Here is a 16,291-nt window from a genome sequence, read left to right as displayed (position 1 = left end):
AATTAGGTACCATGAGTGGGCACTTGCCTCAGTGAACCACTTTATTAAAGCGTGTTCAACATTTTCATTCTTACCATCACGTTTTCTCTTTTTGTTCGTGTTCTCATTTAGGGCAACTGCAGCCACCAATTCTTTGCTGCTTTTAATGATACAAGAAAGTAAAGTCCCAGTGTCATTGCAACTTCTTGCTGACTACATTTATAAAAGTTTCATATTTTTTGAAAATGTCTCATTTTTATTGTAAATTTAAATCCTTACATTTATGTGACATAGCTTCAAAATCACAAATGATGGCAATGAAATAATAGTGATGCAACATTAAGAATAGTTGGAAATTCATCCAAAGAGAAAACTAAAAGATTTAAACAGACATATGAATCGAATCGTATGTACAGTATTGACAGTGTAGAAAGATGAAACGCCCTGAAAGATGAATGGCCTGAATTGTATTACACTGCACATATGAATATTCAGTCTACCATCTTTTATTGATGGAAATCTGGTGTTGTGGTGTTTATCTTTAGCCAGGTAGCGACTAAACTATGGTATGATCATATCATACCATTATTCCTTGGAATAATCAACTTAAACTTTAATTAAATACAGTTACTACAGTAAAATGAAAGCATAAACAACATAATGCAGTGCAATAAACATAGATAATCCATTTTGTATAACAAACAAACAAGATTTAAAATGTTGATTCAATAAACTGATTCTTGATTCAGTTATATGAAGAAATTTTTACAAATTTCCTGTATTGTGGTTTGGTTTAGAAAAATGATTCAATAATCTGGCGGATACAATTACCCATTGATTCTAATAAGTGGCATCTACTATATTATATAAATAATTAAATTAAAAACGACATGTACACAATTTATATTGTTAGTAGTTTGTTAGTTAATGGTGCTAATGAGTCATAATTTTCTGTAGATAAGTTTAGGATTGTACAGGCTCGATTTGGAAGTCGACAGTTCCAGCGTTCAAGTACTAGTAAAGGCATTTACTTTTATACGGTTTTGAATATTAGATAATGGATACCAGTGTTCTTTGGTGGTAGGGTTTCAATTAACCACACATCTCAGGAATGGTCAAACTGAGACTGTACAATACTATACTTCATTTACACTCATACATATCATCCTCATTCATCCTCTGAAGTAATACTTAATGGTAATTCCTGGAGGCTAAACAGGAAAAAGAAAGAAGAAGAAAGGTTTGTACAGGCTCACTTAATCCAAATAGCATATGCAAGTAGTGGAAGTCTGCTTGCACTGTGTTGTCTTCTCCCTTCACCAATATTTGTCTCACTTTACTCTGAGCTGTTAAAGTGAGCATGTGATCTTTTAACAAAAATGTAGTGTCAGTTTTCTATAGGTGTTTATACTAATGAAGAGTAAACTATATATGAATTTATTGTAGTAAAAAAGTGTTGTTTTCTTTAAGAATGTACTCTGTGGTACATCAGCTTGTAAATATCATGAAATAATACTTGAAAAAATGTCATCTCTATAGCCAGTCTTGCTCAGATCCTTTTAAAAATATAAAAAGCCTACAACAAAGGCTAAGTGAAATAACTTGGGATCATTATTCTAATATCTGTCAGTCTTATACCAGGAAAATAATTGTGTCCAACATGTTACTGTTGTCAAAAAAAGGGATGGCAAAAGTTCATATAAAGAATTTTATGCCTCATCAGAAACTATAAAAAAAGCTAGATTCAGCTTGTGCTATTCTAAGTTTATTTTCTGCTTGTAAAATTAGGAAATTAAGTGAAGAAAAAAGATCTGTAGCCTTGAAAACAAAAATTGAAAAAATTTCTCAGTCAGAAAAAATTTGGAAGTCTTATTTTAAAAGGAAATCCCTACTCTGATCTAGATGACAGTCCTCAAAATTTACAAACTAGAAAAACTAAATGTCATAATTACAAAAAAGAGAATAAAATTAAAATTATTAGTTGTGAATTCTTAGAGCTGAACAAGTTAGCAATGAATTTAGTGTCAGAATGTATGGTTAAATCAGTAACAACCTACTAAAAGAAAAGAGTATTTTACCTGAATTACAAAAAAGGAGAGAGCATCAAATGTAATAAGTGAAGACACAATACAATAAGTTAGAAGTTTTTATAAAATAGTTGTAATAGTTGTTTGATGCCTGGGAAAAAGGATTGTATTTCATTGAAGGAAAATGGTACTAAGGTTCAAAGTTTAGTGTCATTGGTTAGTGTTTTATAATTTAAATTTCTGAGTTTAAAAAGAAGGACATTGAGATTAAAATTGAAAAATCAAAATGATGGTTGTTGTAGGGGCATCTGGTACTTGTAATCTATGTGTCTGTTTGAATCACCAAAACATAAAGTTGAGGATTGATGTTGCCAATTTTAAAGTTGATGATCTTTTGGAAATTCTGATATGCAAATCAGCAGGAAAATGTCAAGAATGTCCAGGCAAACAGGCCTTCTTTAACATGTTTGAAAAATCTGAAGAAGACTCAATGCCAGACAATATAAAATACAAACAATGGGTGACAAAATACAGAACTGAAATGATAACAATTGCAGAATCATGAGAAGAATTCTTTATTAAATAACAAGTTCCTTCTTTGGAAAATTATCCTAAGAAAATTGAATTTTGTTCATTCGTTTGGGTACAAAGCATATATGAAGAAAATCATATTAGGGAGATAAATAGGGCTTTGATTTGTAGGCCAGAATGTACTGAAGACAATGCAGTTTATTTGAAAAGCCTCTAAAGCTTTTTTCTTTCTTTTTCTGTTTAGCCTCTGGAACCACCATAAGATATTACTTCAGAGGATGAATGAGCATGATGTAAATGGTAGACTGTTCCTGAGATGTGTGGTTAATTGAAACCCAATTACCAAAGAACATTAGTATGTATGATCTAGTATTCAAATCCATTTAAAAGTAACTGCCTTTACTAGGATTTGAACCTTTTAGAACTCTCAACTTCAAAATCTGCTTTTTTGCAATGATGAGTTAACCACTAGACAGTCCGGTGGGCTTATTGGAAAAGCCTAGGGAACCCAGTGCTGAGTAGTTGAGAAAATCATAGATGCTTGTGAATGCAAAAAACAGTGCAAGGCTTAAAACAAAAATGGCGGCCATTTTATAATCAAATACAATAAATTTTTTTAAAAGAAACTAGTTTTGAACTACCAAAACAAGGGAATGAACCTACAAAATATGAAATTTTTCTAAGATGGTGTGGCAACCAGTTCTGGGCTACTGGGAATGGATTGACCCATTTGTGCTATACCATCAAATCTGTAGTTTTGGATTTTTCTTTTTATATTGATTGGGAAAGGGTAGTTGCTAATTATGAATGCTTTCATTGCTACCCTAATACACTTAAAAAGGTACATTTTTATAGTGAAGTTTGTAGTTTTTCTTGATAATTTCTGTAATAATTTTGATTTGGTAAATGTTTTTCTTCTTTATTTTATAGTTATTTAGTGATAAAAACATAGAAATAAAAAATATAATTTGTTCTCTTTTCTGAAAAAAAAAAAAATTTTTGGGAAAATAAAATCAGCTTCACAAATTCTTAAGTAGTTGTGGTTTTGTTATTGGATTCAAATAACATTCTATGAAAAAAAAATAGTTTCTTGTGTAAAATTTTTAACATTGTTTTGAAGGGATAAACAGAAAAAGTTGTTTTATGCAGTAAATTGTTAATACGATTTATTCAAAAAACAAATTTTACCATATTTTACAGAATAAATAATACTCGCTAAAATAAAAATATTTTTATTCATAATATCAGTAATTCAAGCTTTTTCTATTTTAGTAAACTGTGATTTTTAAAAATCTGTTCTCAAAAACAGATTTTGAATTTGAGTTTTTGTTTAGGTTTGCATGACTTTCAAATTGTACCTCTGTCTCAATTTTTATCTTATCAAAATTCATTTTAAAGTTAATAAACTGCTCCAAAAAGAGTTCTCTTGATAATTTTTTATTGAATTGCATAACTTCCAAGCTGTTCACAGTTTCATGAAACATAAGTATTTAATGACACTTTTATAAAATTTTGTGTTGTGTTAAGTATTTTGCAATGCGTGTTTTTCTTCTAATGAAAATTTATTTTTTTTAGTATTGGAATATATTTCTGATACCTTTATGAACAGTTTATATTACGAAAATAATTTTTTCTACCTAATCATTTGTTATCTTTTAGAATGTTTTTTTTTATATGTAACTGTTTCAGTTTATATTCATGATTATTTTTTCTTTTCAGAAGGAAAAGTTGATACCAACAAAATTGTAAAAAATAAAGGAGCATCTTTTTGTATTAGCAATACTGGAAGATCACTGAAAAGAATTGCTTCTGCTGCTAATGCTGTTCGGTACGGTTATAATAACGTTCTACAACGTTCAAACACTCACTTTGCACATAGCAAAGTTATGTAAGTTTTGTTATTTTACTTCACCCTCAATAATTTATTAAATATAAGTTTATATTTTTAATAAAAAATGAAGAAAAAACTAGATTGATTTTTACAGAGTAATTAATACAACCAGAGACTTAATTATGTCCTGTATTAACTATTTATATCTAGTATGGTTGTAGATCATGAAGTTATGATTTGATATTTTAAAAACACTGACAACACAGTTGTAGGACTTTCCCACAACGCAGCTTTTTTCTGATGCACAGCTTAGACCCACAACTTAATTTAAAATATTTATTATTTCATTTAAATATTTTTTTGTTTATTTAATTCAATGATTCTAACTAAAGCATGCACTCATACTGTATTTCATTCGTGCCAGTGCTAGCAACCACTTTAAATACTTTTTTATACTTTCAATATTATTCATTTATTTAATTCTACCGCTCGCCTGTGACATCACAACGTAGCAGTTGACTACAACAAACCCACCGGGTTGGTCTTCCCAAATCAGATGATTTGGAAGTTGAGAAGATTTCCAGCATTTAAATCCTAGTAAAGTCAGTTATTTTTACACGGATTTGAATACTAGATGGTGGATACCGGTGTTCTTTGGTGGTTGGGTTTCAATTAACCACACATCTCAGGAATGGTCGAACTGAGACTGTACAAGACTACACTTCATTTACACTCATACATATCATCTTCATTCATCCCTTGAAGTATTATCTGAACAGTAGTTACTGGAGGCTAAAACAGAAAAAAAGAGATGACTACAACAGCTGTACTGTCAATACTACACTAGCACTCCTTGTGGCGAGAGATTTGAAAAAAATTTTTTTTTTGTAAATATTATTTTTTAATTGTTAATAAATGTGCTTAAGAAAAATAAGGCCTTAATTAGGCAAAATCTCAACATATTGAGGGTGACCTTGCTGTACAGCCTCACCCCCTTGACCTAGTTGAAAATTTAATGGCATGAATGCCCCATATATAGAAATAATTTAACCAAGTTTGTTCAAAATCAATCCAGTAGTTCTGGAAATACTTTCTTTTGTAAAGCTATAGGATTAGATGGAAAGGTAATAATGCAATGTATATCATACAATACAGTGATTATACTTCTAAAAGTAGAAAAATGCTCCTTAATTATATTTCATGAATACCTTATATAATTTTTTATTTGTGATTATTTTCTTAGTGTTCTCATCTGAGTCTCAGTTTAATCATGATACAACAGCCAAGTCCATTATCCACTGTATATGATGTCTACTTTTAATATATCAGTATCTGAGTCATAATAACATTTTTGTCAGCCACCTTATTCAGTTATTCTCAAACCTTCTTGTTTAATTTTTCTCCTCTTATTGCCTAAATTTATTTCACTTTTACTAATACTTTTTCAGAATTTAAGAATAACAAGCAGACCTTCATGTACTCTAGGCCAGTTTTCTGATTCTTCCACTTGTTTCAAGATAAGCACAACATCCACAATCTCATCATTAAGAAAATCTAACTAAACTGAAAATAAGAGTATCATTAATATTTTTTAGTCTCTTGGCTCTGAAGATTTATTTAAATTTTGAACTTGTGTCGTTTATTCAATCCATTGCCTAGTTATATAATACATTGTTAAATAATTTGTAAACTGAGATTTACTTTTATTTGTAAGGTACTGTTGTCATTATATTAATTATCATGTACCCTATTACTTACTTTTAACTTTGAATTTATGTCAACAAGAACTAGAAATGATTGCTTCATTGAATAAAACTTTAAATTATAAATATTATAATACCATAAAATTATTTGTTGTAATTTTCATGTTAATTGCAATTCACGGTATTAAATATTCACGGCAGTAGATTTATACAAAATCATGGATAAATTTTAAGTGGGTGTAAGTGAGCATTAGACAATAGCGAAGCTTCAACAAGTACATAGACAAGTGTGGTTCTGAAAATGTTCTCAAGAATACTTAAATTATGCAAAGAATTTTTAAAAAGTATTTTCTTGCTGACAACAACTTGGTAACAAGTTATAAGTAAATTAGGATCCATTTAAAAATACTGCCGAAGAAGAAATCTTCATAGACTTGATGGCAAGTGGCAAAATGAAAAGACAATTTAGTAATAAATGGCTCATCGAATTTTGGACAGGGGCGGATGATGAGTTTTCTGCACTGAAAACAAGAGCATTTCGTATAATATTACTATTTTTAACATCCTACTTTTGCGAAACCAGATTTTCTGCGGTGGCTGCTTTGAAGACAAAATATAGATCTCAGCTAAATATAGAAAAAGAACTCAGCATGTCTATTTCTAGTATTAAACTTTCCTTCAAAAAACTTTGCTCTGCAAGACAGGCCCAAGGGAGTCTAATAATAAACTTGTTTTTAATTTAGTATTGATAAGTTAATTATTAAATATATTGTGCTGTACTGATAACAATCCTTTTTATAAGTGTATTTTATCAGTGTAAATGTGTATTTTATTATTTATTATGTCATAATGTATTTTGTTTTGCTTTTCTTTTCAGTAAATTAATACATTTTTTAATAATATTTTCTTTCGATATGTGGGAGGGGGACTCCCCACAAGTTGAGAAACACTGATTAAGAAATTTTATAATTAGATAGGATAACCTAAAATTTGGATTTTTGAAATCTGTCGCTGTATTCAAAGATTGTTTTATCCACCATAATAACTGCTCCCAAGTGGTGGAACATTCTTCATAACTCGCTTCCCTTTTTTACTTTTGAAGATTCTAAATCCATCTGACTCAAAGGTGTCTTCGTCTAGAAGCCTTGTTTCTTGCAAAGCTAGTATGGAAATTCAGTTGTCCCATTTTCCAACTTGGATCAGTGAATTAATGATAATTTAGAATTTTATTTTATTTTTAAATCATTTTTTTTTTATTTCAGTCAAGCTAAACAAAGAAGTATTGCATTACTCACTAAGAAGCTAAGAAAGTGTAATGAACCTTGTCTTATTTTCAATCGTTTTGGTCAGTGTTCTAGTAAGGAAAGGGGAACTTGTAATCGTCTCCATGATCGAAAACGTGTTGCCATTTGCAGGAAGTAAGTATGATTATAATTAAACTCTTAACATGTATAAGATAAACAGTTACTGTACTTTTATTGTACCTGGGTAGAAGGGTGATAAAGAGAACTTAGTTTTCCTTTTAGTTTGAGTACTAAGATAAGTTTAAGTAATATAAATCTATTAACCATTATATACTTAATAATTATAATGATTTTTTATCATACAATGTTGTCACACTAAACTTAACAATTAGAAGAAATTGAATATAAATGCAAATATCACATTTTCAAATTCCTTACTTCTATTCAATGCTAATAGCAGCAACTTGCATATGTAGGTTTCTCGGCCACATAATCTAGGATCAGAGCCTATTGCTGATCTCATGGCTATTGATAATTCCCTCTGGTTTAGGAGGTAATACCAATTCCAATTCATTGAGATTGAACATAAAACCTTCAAGCAAACATGTACGTAGTTGCATAATTGATGAAATACTAGTTCTATGCGAAAGTAAATTTAATTTAAGAAGACATGGGAATCATAAGGCTTCCTTATTTTCATTACCCTTAGTTGTTTGTTAATTATTATTGATTAACAATAATTATTATTATTGTTAAATTATTATTCAATTCTTAGGCAAAAAGAATACAGTTTGAAAGTTAAACAATTATACTGTTCTTCAATACAAACACTAATACTACGGGACAAATTGAAATTAATTTTCTACTTTATATGCATCCTGTCTGCTACAAAAAAGAAATACTAAAAAGGTTTTAATTTATTTAAGTTAAATAGAATTTATTGCATTTGTACTACTTACATAGTTATACTCCAAATCTAAAACTGAATTGGTCACTATCATTGCAGCAAACTTTGTGTAATAGTGCCAGTTGATGTTAATGGTACAAAATAATCATTTATAACAGTTAAATGACAAATTAAATTTTTTTTACAATATCTTAAATCTAACAATGGTTGTAATGAATAATTTTTTTTATTTTTTATTTAGTTATGCACTAAGTAAAAATCACTCATTTATATTAAGCATATTTTAATTTTTCAGCTTGTTTACAAGTATATGTACTGTAACTGTTTTGGGTAGTCAACAAATCTGTGCTCACACACATTTCAATACTGTGTGATTACCACAATAATCTGCTCTATTCCTAGTATTCACTTATATTTCATTGTTCTTAGAACAAAACAGGAACTGTTTTGAATAAAAAACAAATTTTTTTTTTATTAAAATATAACTGAATGCTGTAGTGAAATGAATTCACTAAAAAAGCTATTGCATTTATTTTTTTGTGGTTACTGAAGAAACTTAGATTACTGTTCAGATTGAGAACATTTGAAAAGTCAGGTGTTAATGAAACAAGTAATAATGAGATACAAACAGTGTTACTTACTAGAAGCAAAACACATAAAAAATGTTACTGTTCATAAATACCCCTTTGCTTAAAATAACTATTAAAAGAGATTAACACAATTTTGTTGAAAATAGGTTCTCAACCATTTTTTCAATATTGTTTGTCTAATTAAATTATGATATGGCAGTGCATGTACAAGACGAAGATGATATTGTTCTTCTCTAGGTTAACATAATCAAGTAGTTTGTAACACATACTATGAATATTTTAAGTTTCATATTTATGTTGCAATTATAAAATTACTGCGGAAATAATTTTACATTTTTTATAGATTTTTGCAAGGTACATGTGAAAAAAATGACTGCTTACTATCTCACGATGTTGGACCATCAAAGATGCCAACATGTCGCCACTACTTAGCTGGTATTTGTGTACGTGATAACTGTCCTTATCTTCATGTTAAACTTAGTAGTTCTGCACCAATCTGTGTACAGTTTCTGCAAGGTTATTGTCCAGATGCTGAAAAGGTCAGAAATATCTTTAAATTTTTGGTATCTAGTTTCTTACATAAAAAAAAAAATTTTTATAAGAATTGACTAGTTTTAGCTCATTTTTATAGAATAATTATTAATTTAATAAATAATTATTAATTGTAAAAAGTATAGTGAAATTTATTATAACTTTTTAAGAAACATCTGGCTTTGTGTTTCAAACTTAAAACATTTTCCCACTTTTATATTAATTTTCTTCATTCTTAAGAAAAGTTATAATAAGAAAAAGTTATAAGAATGAAGAAAATTAATGTAAAAGTGGGAAAATGTTTTAAGTGTGAAACATAAAGCCAGATGTTTCTCATAAACAGCAGAACTTAATCATACCAATATTTTATAATGTGCCAAATTTTTAGAAGAGAAAATATGAAAATGTCAATATAAATTTAAATATAGTTTTCAGAAAAAAACTAACATTATAAAAACTATTCTAAATCCCTTAAAAATTGTATTTTAATTGCGAGTTTTAGCAGCAGGAACAAGCGTTTGCACCAAGTATATGTGGAAGGGACAGGAGTAATGAAGTAATTTTTTTTGCTAATAAATAATTCTTAAGATGTGTTTATTATTTTCAAAAGTAAAATTAAAGACTTTTATACTCTTTCCTGGAAATATATTGATATTTTATCCACAATTACAAAAAAAATGCTTGTAAAACGTAATACTTATGTTGTTATTATGTTTACTACTTTTATGAAGTTACTGTCAAACAGTAAAGTTTCTTGAGGTTTTGACATGGTAAAATATAATATTTTTTTTACAAATCACTGATTTATTTATTATTATTGTTATTTTTTTTTTTTTTAAGAAAGTATGATCCCTGTAAAAAAAGAAAATATTTTGCTCACTGAACTTATTCATTTACATATTTCATTTGATAATATAAAAAAAATTCTTTGGTAATTATTAATTAAAAAAAATATAATAGAAAAGTTAATAACATTCGCTTTTTTACTATGAGTATAATACATGATACTGGTCACCCCCACAATGTTGTTACGTTATATGTGATGTTTAAAAAAAAATCTGATGTGGGCAACACATGACTTCCTTATACGCCTATTAAATTAGATATACACATTTTTTTAAAATGAAAAATATGTAAAATTTTATTTCATTAATAACTTCTGATTTTTTTTGTTGCTATTATTGATATTACTTTGGGCAGTCGGAGGTTAATAATTATTAATAAATCAATATATTTAAATTTAAAAAAAAGAGATGAAATCTGATTTGAACTGTGCCTTCCCAAATATCCAAATATTTCATTAACATTTTATTTAGCTATAACTCTGGAACCAATGAAAATAAGTACCACTTATGATATATCGTTGAAAAGCTCTTAGTGAATGCTTATTACTGAAGTTAAGAAAAAGTCCAAAATCCAATTTTTTTTTGACACTTTGTTCAGTTGATTGCAATTAAAAGAGGAGGTGCACCACTAAATGTTACAACAGTCCTAAATCCAAAATTTCAACATCCTGCTGCTAATCATTTTTTAGTTATGCGAGATACATACGTATATACAGACATCACTCTGAAACTAATCAAAGTGGATTCAGGAATGGTCAAAATGGATTTTTTTTTGACACTTTGTTCAGATGATTCCAATTAAAAGGGGAGGTGCACAACTAAATGTTACAACAGTCCTAAATCCAAAATTTCAACATCCTGCTGCTAATCATTTTTTAGTTATGCGAGATACATACGTATATACAGACATCACTCTGAAACTAATCAAAGTGGATTCAGGGATGGTCAAAATGGATTTTTTTTTGACACTTTGTTCAGATGATTCCAATTAAAAGGGAAGGTGCACAACTAAATGTTACAACAGTCCTAAATCCAAAATTTCAACATCCTGCTGCTAATCATTTTTGAGTTATGCGAGATACATACATATATACAGACGTCACTCTGAAACTAATCAAAGTGGATTCAGGGATCGTCAAAATGGATATAGTTGCCCCAGCGAATCTACGAGCTTGTGAAGTCACATGCTGACATCTCATTATATTGTTTTCCAAAACATTATTTTTGCTTGTAACTACAATTTTTTTTTTTATTTATTTTTTTTTCATTTTTTGACTTACAAACAATTCAGGCGCCCAAACAATACATCTATGTTGTGTTTTGAATTCTTTTCACATGAGTTGTTGATTACATGTATAAAAATTCTTGATGACCAATCTTGTAAACAGTAACAATTTCTTAACCAATGACTATTGTTATGATTGGTATTGTACAGGTCTATAAAAATTTATACATACAGTTAGAAATGATGTCTTTCATCAAGATTATATTTAAATTCGTCATTCGTAGTACACAATGTGTGTGTAAAAAAATAAACTTTAGTCCAGTTTATATTGTGTTCAGTGAAGGTATTTGGATAGCCTTTTTGTGCGGTCATATTATTTTATAATTATTCATTGTTTTTTGCAAATTTTTTTGTTTTATTTTTGTTCGTGTGTTAGTGGGGTTTGTTATGGCAGAATTTAAATCTCTATTTGAGAAAAAAAAACTTAGGAGTCAAGCATAATGTTTATGATTTTATGAAAAAAGAAGCTGTAAAAGTAGGTAAATTAACTGATGACAAACATACAGGCTGATTCAAAGAAACGGGAAATTTAAAAAATTAAATAACGTTAATGAAAAATTTTTTTTAGAAAATGCATTTTATTTCATGTAATTGACAAATGTTGCCATTTTAGGATACATACATTTTAGTTTAGTATTTTTTAAACATGACATCTTCCTGGTGACCTCCTCTTCTATGTAAACACTCACGAAATCTCTTCGTCTCTTCGTTAAATTGTTCATGGTTTCACGTAACATCTCAACTGGAATTTTCGCAATTGCTTCTTGGATCTTTACCTTCAGTTCTTTCGTTGTAGCAAGTCTACTGTGGAACACTTTCCGTTTAAGTTGACCCCACAAAAAGTAATTGCAACCTGAGAGATCAGGCGATCTGGGAGGCCATCTAATGTCACCATTTCATGAAATGACACGTTGTCCAAACATCTGCGTACAGCTGCCATCGATATTTGTGCAGTATGTGACGTTGCTCCGTCTTGTTGAAATCAGGCTGTGTTAAGAATTGGTGGAAATCTCTTTTGTTGTTCCACAACAAAGGTTTCAAGCATGGCTACGTAACGATCCGACGTCACTGTAATCGCAAGACCGTTGTCATCCTCAAAAAAATAAGGGCTTATAACACCGTAAGATGACATAGCACACCACACAGTCACTTTCTGGCTGTGCAACGGACGCTGGTGTAACTGTGTAGGATTTTCTTGTGCCCAGTATCTGAAATTTTGCTTGTTGACAAATCCATTGAAGTGGAAATGCGCTACGTCTGACATCCACAGTTTGTGAACAAACTCTTCGTTATCATTTTTCTTCTGAAGCATTACATTACAGAATTGTGCTCGCACAACTGCATCGTTCGGTTTCAGTTCCTGGACGATCTGCAACTTGTATGGATGGTATTGCAAGTCCTTCACTAACATTCTTCGAACACTTGAACTATGCAATTGTAAAGATGCTGAGAGACGACAGATTGACCGATGTGGACTTCGTGTGATAGCATCTTGTAAAGCTTGAACATTCTGTGGTGTACGGACAGTTCGCTCACTGTCTGGAGGTTTCTTTTTCATTGCCGAACCAGTTTCATCAAAATTAGATATCCATGTTTTAATTGCATGTGCTGATGGAACACGGTCCTGCCGTCCCAGATTAAAATGATGGCGAAATTCTCTACGTGCTCCCTCCACACTGTCATTGTTTTTGTAAAACGCTTTGATAGCAAATACACGTTGCGCACCACTCCAAGGATCCATGACAACTAAATGGCAGGTTAGGTTAGAGAGGCTGGCGCCACTTATCAAGTGGTACCAATCGCCCACGGCTACCAACACAACTTTCAAAATGTCCCGTTTCTTTGAATCACTCTGTATAATTGGCATTCAAAAATGTGAAGAAAGAACTGCTGCTGCTTGTGGGATATCAAGAACAGGTTGAAAAACTCAGAAAAGAAAAAAAAGACATAATTCTTCAACCAACATCCCAATTGCGTTCTTTAACATGCTGAAAAAGTATAAATGACGTTCAAAACCTGTCAGTGGACTGAACAGAGTTTTGATTTAGGTGTAGTTAAAAGAATAGTTAATGAATTTCATTCAAAGAAGAATGAATTACCTACTTTAAAAAAAATAAGGCAAGAACTTAAGTCATTTATTGATTTTAAAGGAAGTGAATCAACTTTAGCTGTTATTTTGAAAGAGTTACCTTTCAAATGGCGTAAAACTGAAAATAACAGAACAATTTTAATTGAGAAATCAGATATCATGGGGAAAAGAATGAAATATTTGGAGGCAATGGCTACTACAGACAAAGCAATGCTACAATTGTTCATTTGTTTGACAAAGTTGTGGTCTGATGGTATTGTTGACGGACTTCATGTACCGATTAATAAAGGTGATCGTTTAATAATTATTCATGCTGGAGGAAAAATCGGTTTTATTCCAAACACATTACTAACTTGGAAAGCCAGTTTGAAAATGACGACTACCATGACAACATTAATAGAGGCAATTTCATGAAATGGGCGCATGAAAAACTGATACCAAATTTTCCACCAGTGTCAGTAGTAGTTAATGCTCCTCATCACAGTGCAAGTATTGATATAGTGTCAAATTCTAACTCCAGAAGAAAAGATATGATCAATTGGCTGGAGAAAATCCATATTCTGTATAGTTCAAAAATGCTGAAACTACATTTATATGAATTTGTAAAGTTACATAAAAATAAAGTACAAAAATATTACTTGAATGAACTTTTGAAAAAACATGGCCATCATGTTCTTAGACTCCCACCATAATATCCTGATGTGAATCCAATCAAGTTGGTATGGTCACCCGTAAAAAAACATGTGGCGAGTCATATAACATAATGTTTTCTTTCAAAAATGTTGAAAAATTAGCTACAAAGAAAATTAATTCCATGAATGAAGATGACTGACTGGAAACCCTATTGTGATAAAATAAAAAGTATTGAAAAAGAGTATATGAAAAACTGGAACTAAAGTTAGATGAAATGACAGAACATTATATTATACATGTATACTCTGATAGTGATAGTGGTAGTGAAAATGAAAATGAAAGTGATAGTGATTGCAATTGGTTTAGAGAGAATGGTGAACTAGCTAGACTTCTGAATTAGATGCATGAAGAAAATTCAAGTAAGCTTTTGTTTATTATTAAAAATAAATAATTTAGTACAAATAAGGGTTATAAAAGAATTAATTACATATTTTTTATAATTGGTAAATGTAATTATAATAGTTATTACCGCATACAATGAGAATGAAGAAAGTACAGTGGATAAGGATGCAGCAAATAATGCATTCTCATTCATTAGCAAATAACAAGTTATCTATTAAAAATAGATAACTTATAGATAACTTATAGCTTAATAGATAAGTTATCTTTAAAAATCAGACATTTTAATGATATATTTTTGCATGTAAACAAGGAGATTAGTTTGTAAACAAAATGATTTAATTTTGACAATTTTTTAAATAATTTTATCAATATTACATTTGCAAATTTTATTTCAGTTAAAGGTGTTTCACTAGATTGTAATATATTATTGTTTTTTTTAAATACACTTAACTATTAACATAATTGTACATTAGTTTGAAACATTTGAAAAATATTGTTCCAAAAATCTGCTTTACACATAATCTCTTTGCTGCAAAAAGATCATCAACATTATGATGATGATGATGATCATAATGTTGATGTAAGCATCATTATTATGTATGCAAGCACCCCTGGCAATACCAATTATCAAATTTATTTGTAATGTTAAAGTAATATTTAGAGCAGAGGTGTGGCCTATACTGCAAAGGTTGCATGTAGCTTTGATATAAATGTGCTGAGCTGTATTTTTATGCAATATGATACCACTGCTGCCAAGTGATTGATGTTAAACAATTCATACTTATGTGGAAGTGTAATTTGTGGTACTGCATTTATATTTCTTGTTTTTCTTTTCTCAAAACAGAAAAAAATCAACATTGTCATGAAATACTGAAAAGTAGGTTATTAAAACCTTTTGTTATGAAGCCAAAAATGATATTATATGTGAGAAACAATATCATAACAAATGTTATGATAGCATTTTGGTGGAAATAGACAATGGCGTTTAGTGATGTATGTAGTTTTTCCTAGGAAGAATAATATTACCATGCCATTTGGATTGCACACCAATCTGAACTCTACATGTTTATCAGTGATAACTGTATCAATTCTTTCATTCATTGGTGTTATTAACTATAAACTTAGACACTTCTAGAAAAAGGAAAGTATTTAACAGTGAGAAATCAAATAAAATTTGAAAAGCTTATTTAAATTGATAAATTTTAAATTAACCTGTCTATTTTGGTATGTTTATATAACAGGTGGTTTTTTATTAATTAAAGTACATTGAACAAAATGCTCAACAAAGTAATACATATAAATTATACAAAACGCACATATATAGATGCAGCAGTTACATAAATTGCTATAGTAATTTAATTCTAATTGTATTATACTAATTTTAATATAATGCCTTCTCTGGTTAATGTAGTTATTCTTTTTTACGTTAAGGTATTATGTGGGTAATTGTAGTGTGTATTTTCCAGCTAGGGTTTAGCATTTTTCATAATTTCATTCCAGTCATAAAAAAGAGGATACAAATAAATAAATAATGATTTCTGCAACTGGACATTATAACTAAATATAAATAATAATCAGTAATCTAATAAGCATTAAAATTGCCAATAAGTCACATGTTGAAAATTTTGTATACATGATGTTTTAGAATCGCAGTATGATGCACAAATTATTTTTTTACATGGTTATTTTGTTTT

At 29.6% G+C, this 16,291-nt stretch overlaps 1 protein-coding gene across 5 annotated transcripts in view; it reads left to right on the top strand.

The window, feature by feature from the left end:
- Positions 1 to 16,291, top strand: part of ZC3H3 (Zinc finger CCCH domain-containing protein 3) — a 37,331-nt gene that overhangs the window by 20,283 nt on the left and 757 nt on the right. For all 5 annotated transcript variants that reach the window (XM_075372583.1, XM_075372584.1, XM_075372587.1 and 2 more), the window contains exons 5-7: positions 4,257 to 4,425; positions 7,334 to 7,489; positions 9,156 to 9,351. In XM_075372583.1, the coding sequence (XP_075228698.1) occupies positions 4,257 to 4,425; positions 7,334 to 7,489; positions 9,156 to 9,351 (521 nt within the window). The remainder of the gene's footprint in view (positions 1 to 4,256; positions 4,426 to 7,333; positions 7,490 to 9,155; positions 9,352 to 16,291) is intronic.

The sequence above is a fragment of the Lycorma delicatula genome, chromosome 8 (genome assembly GCF_047948215.1).
Source record: "Lycorma delicatula isolate Av1 chromosome 8, ASM4794821v1, whole genome shotgun sequence".
Classification (NCBI taxonomy): domain Eukaryota; kingdom Metazoa; phylum Arthropoda; class Insecta; order Hemiptera; family Fulgoridae; genus Lycorma; species Lycorma delicatula.
Note: the sequence above shows the minus strand (reverse complement) of the source record. Positions and strands in the feature narration are given on the sequence as shown.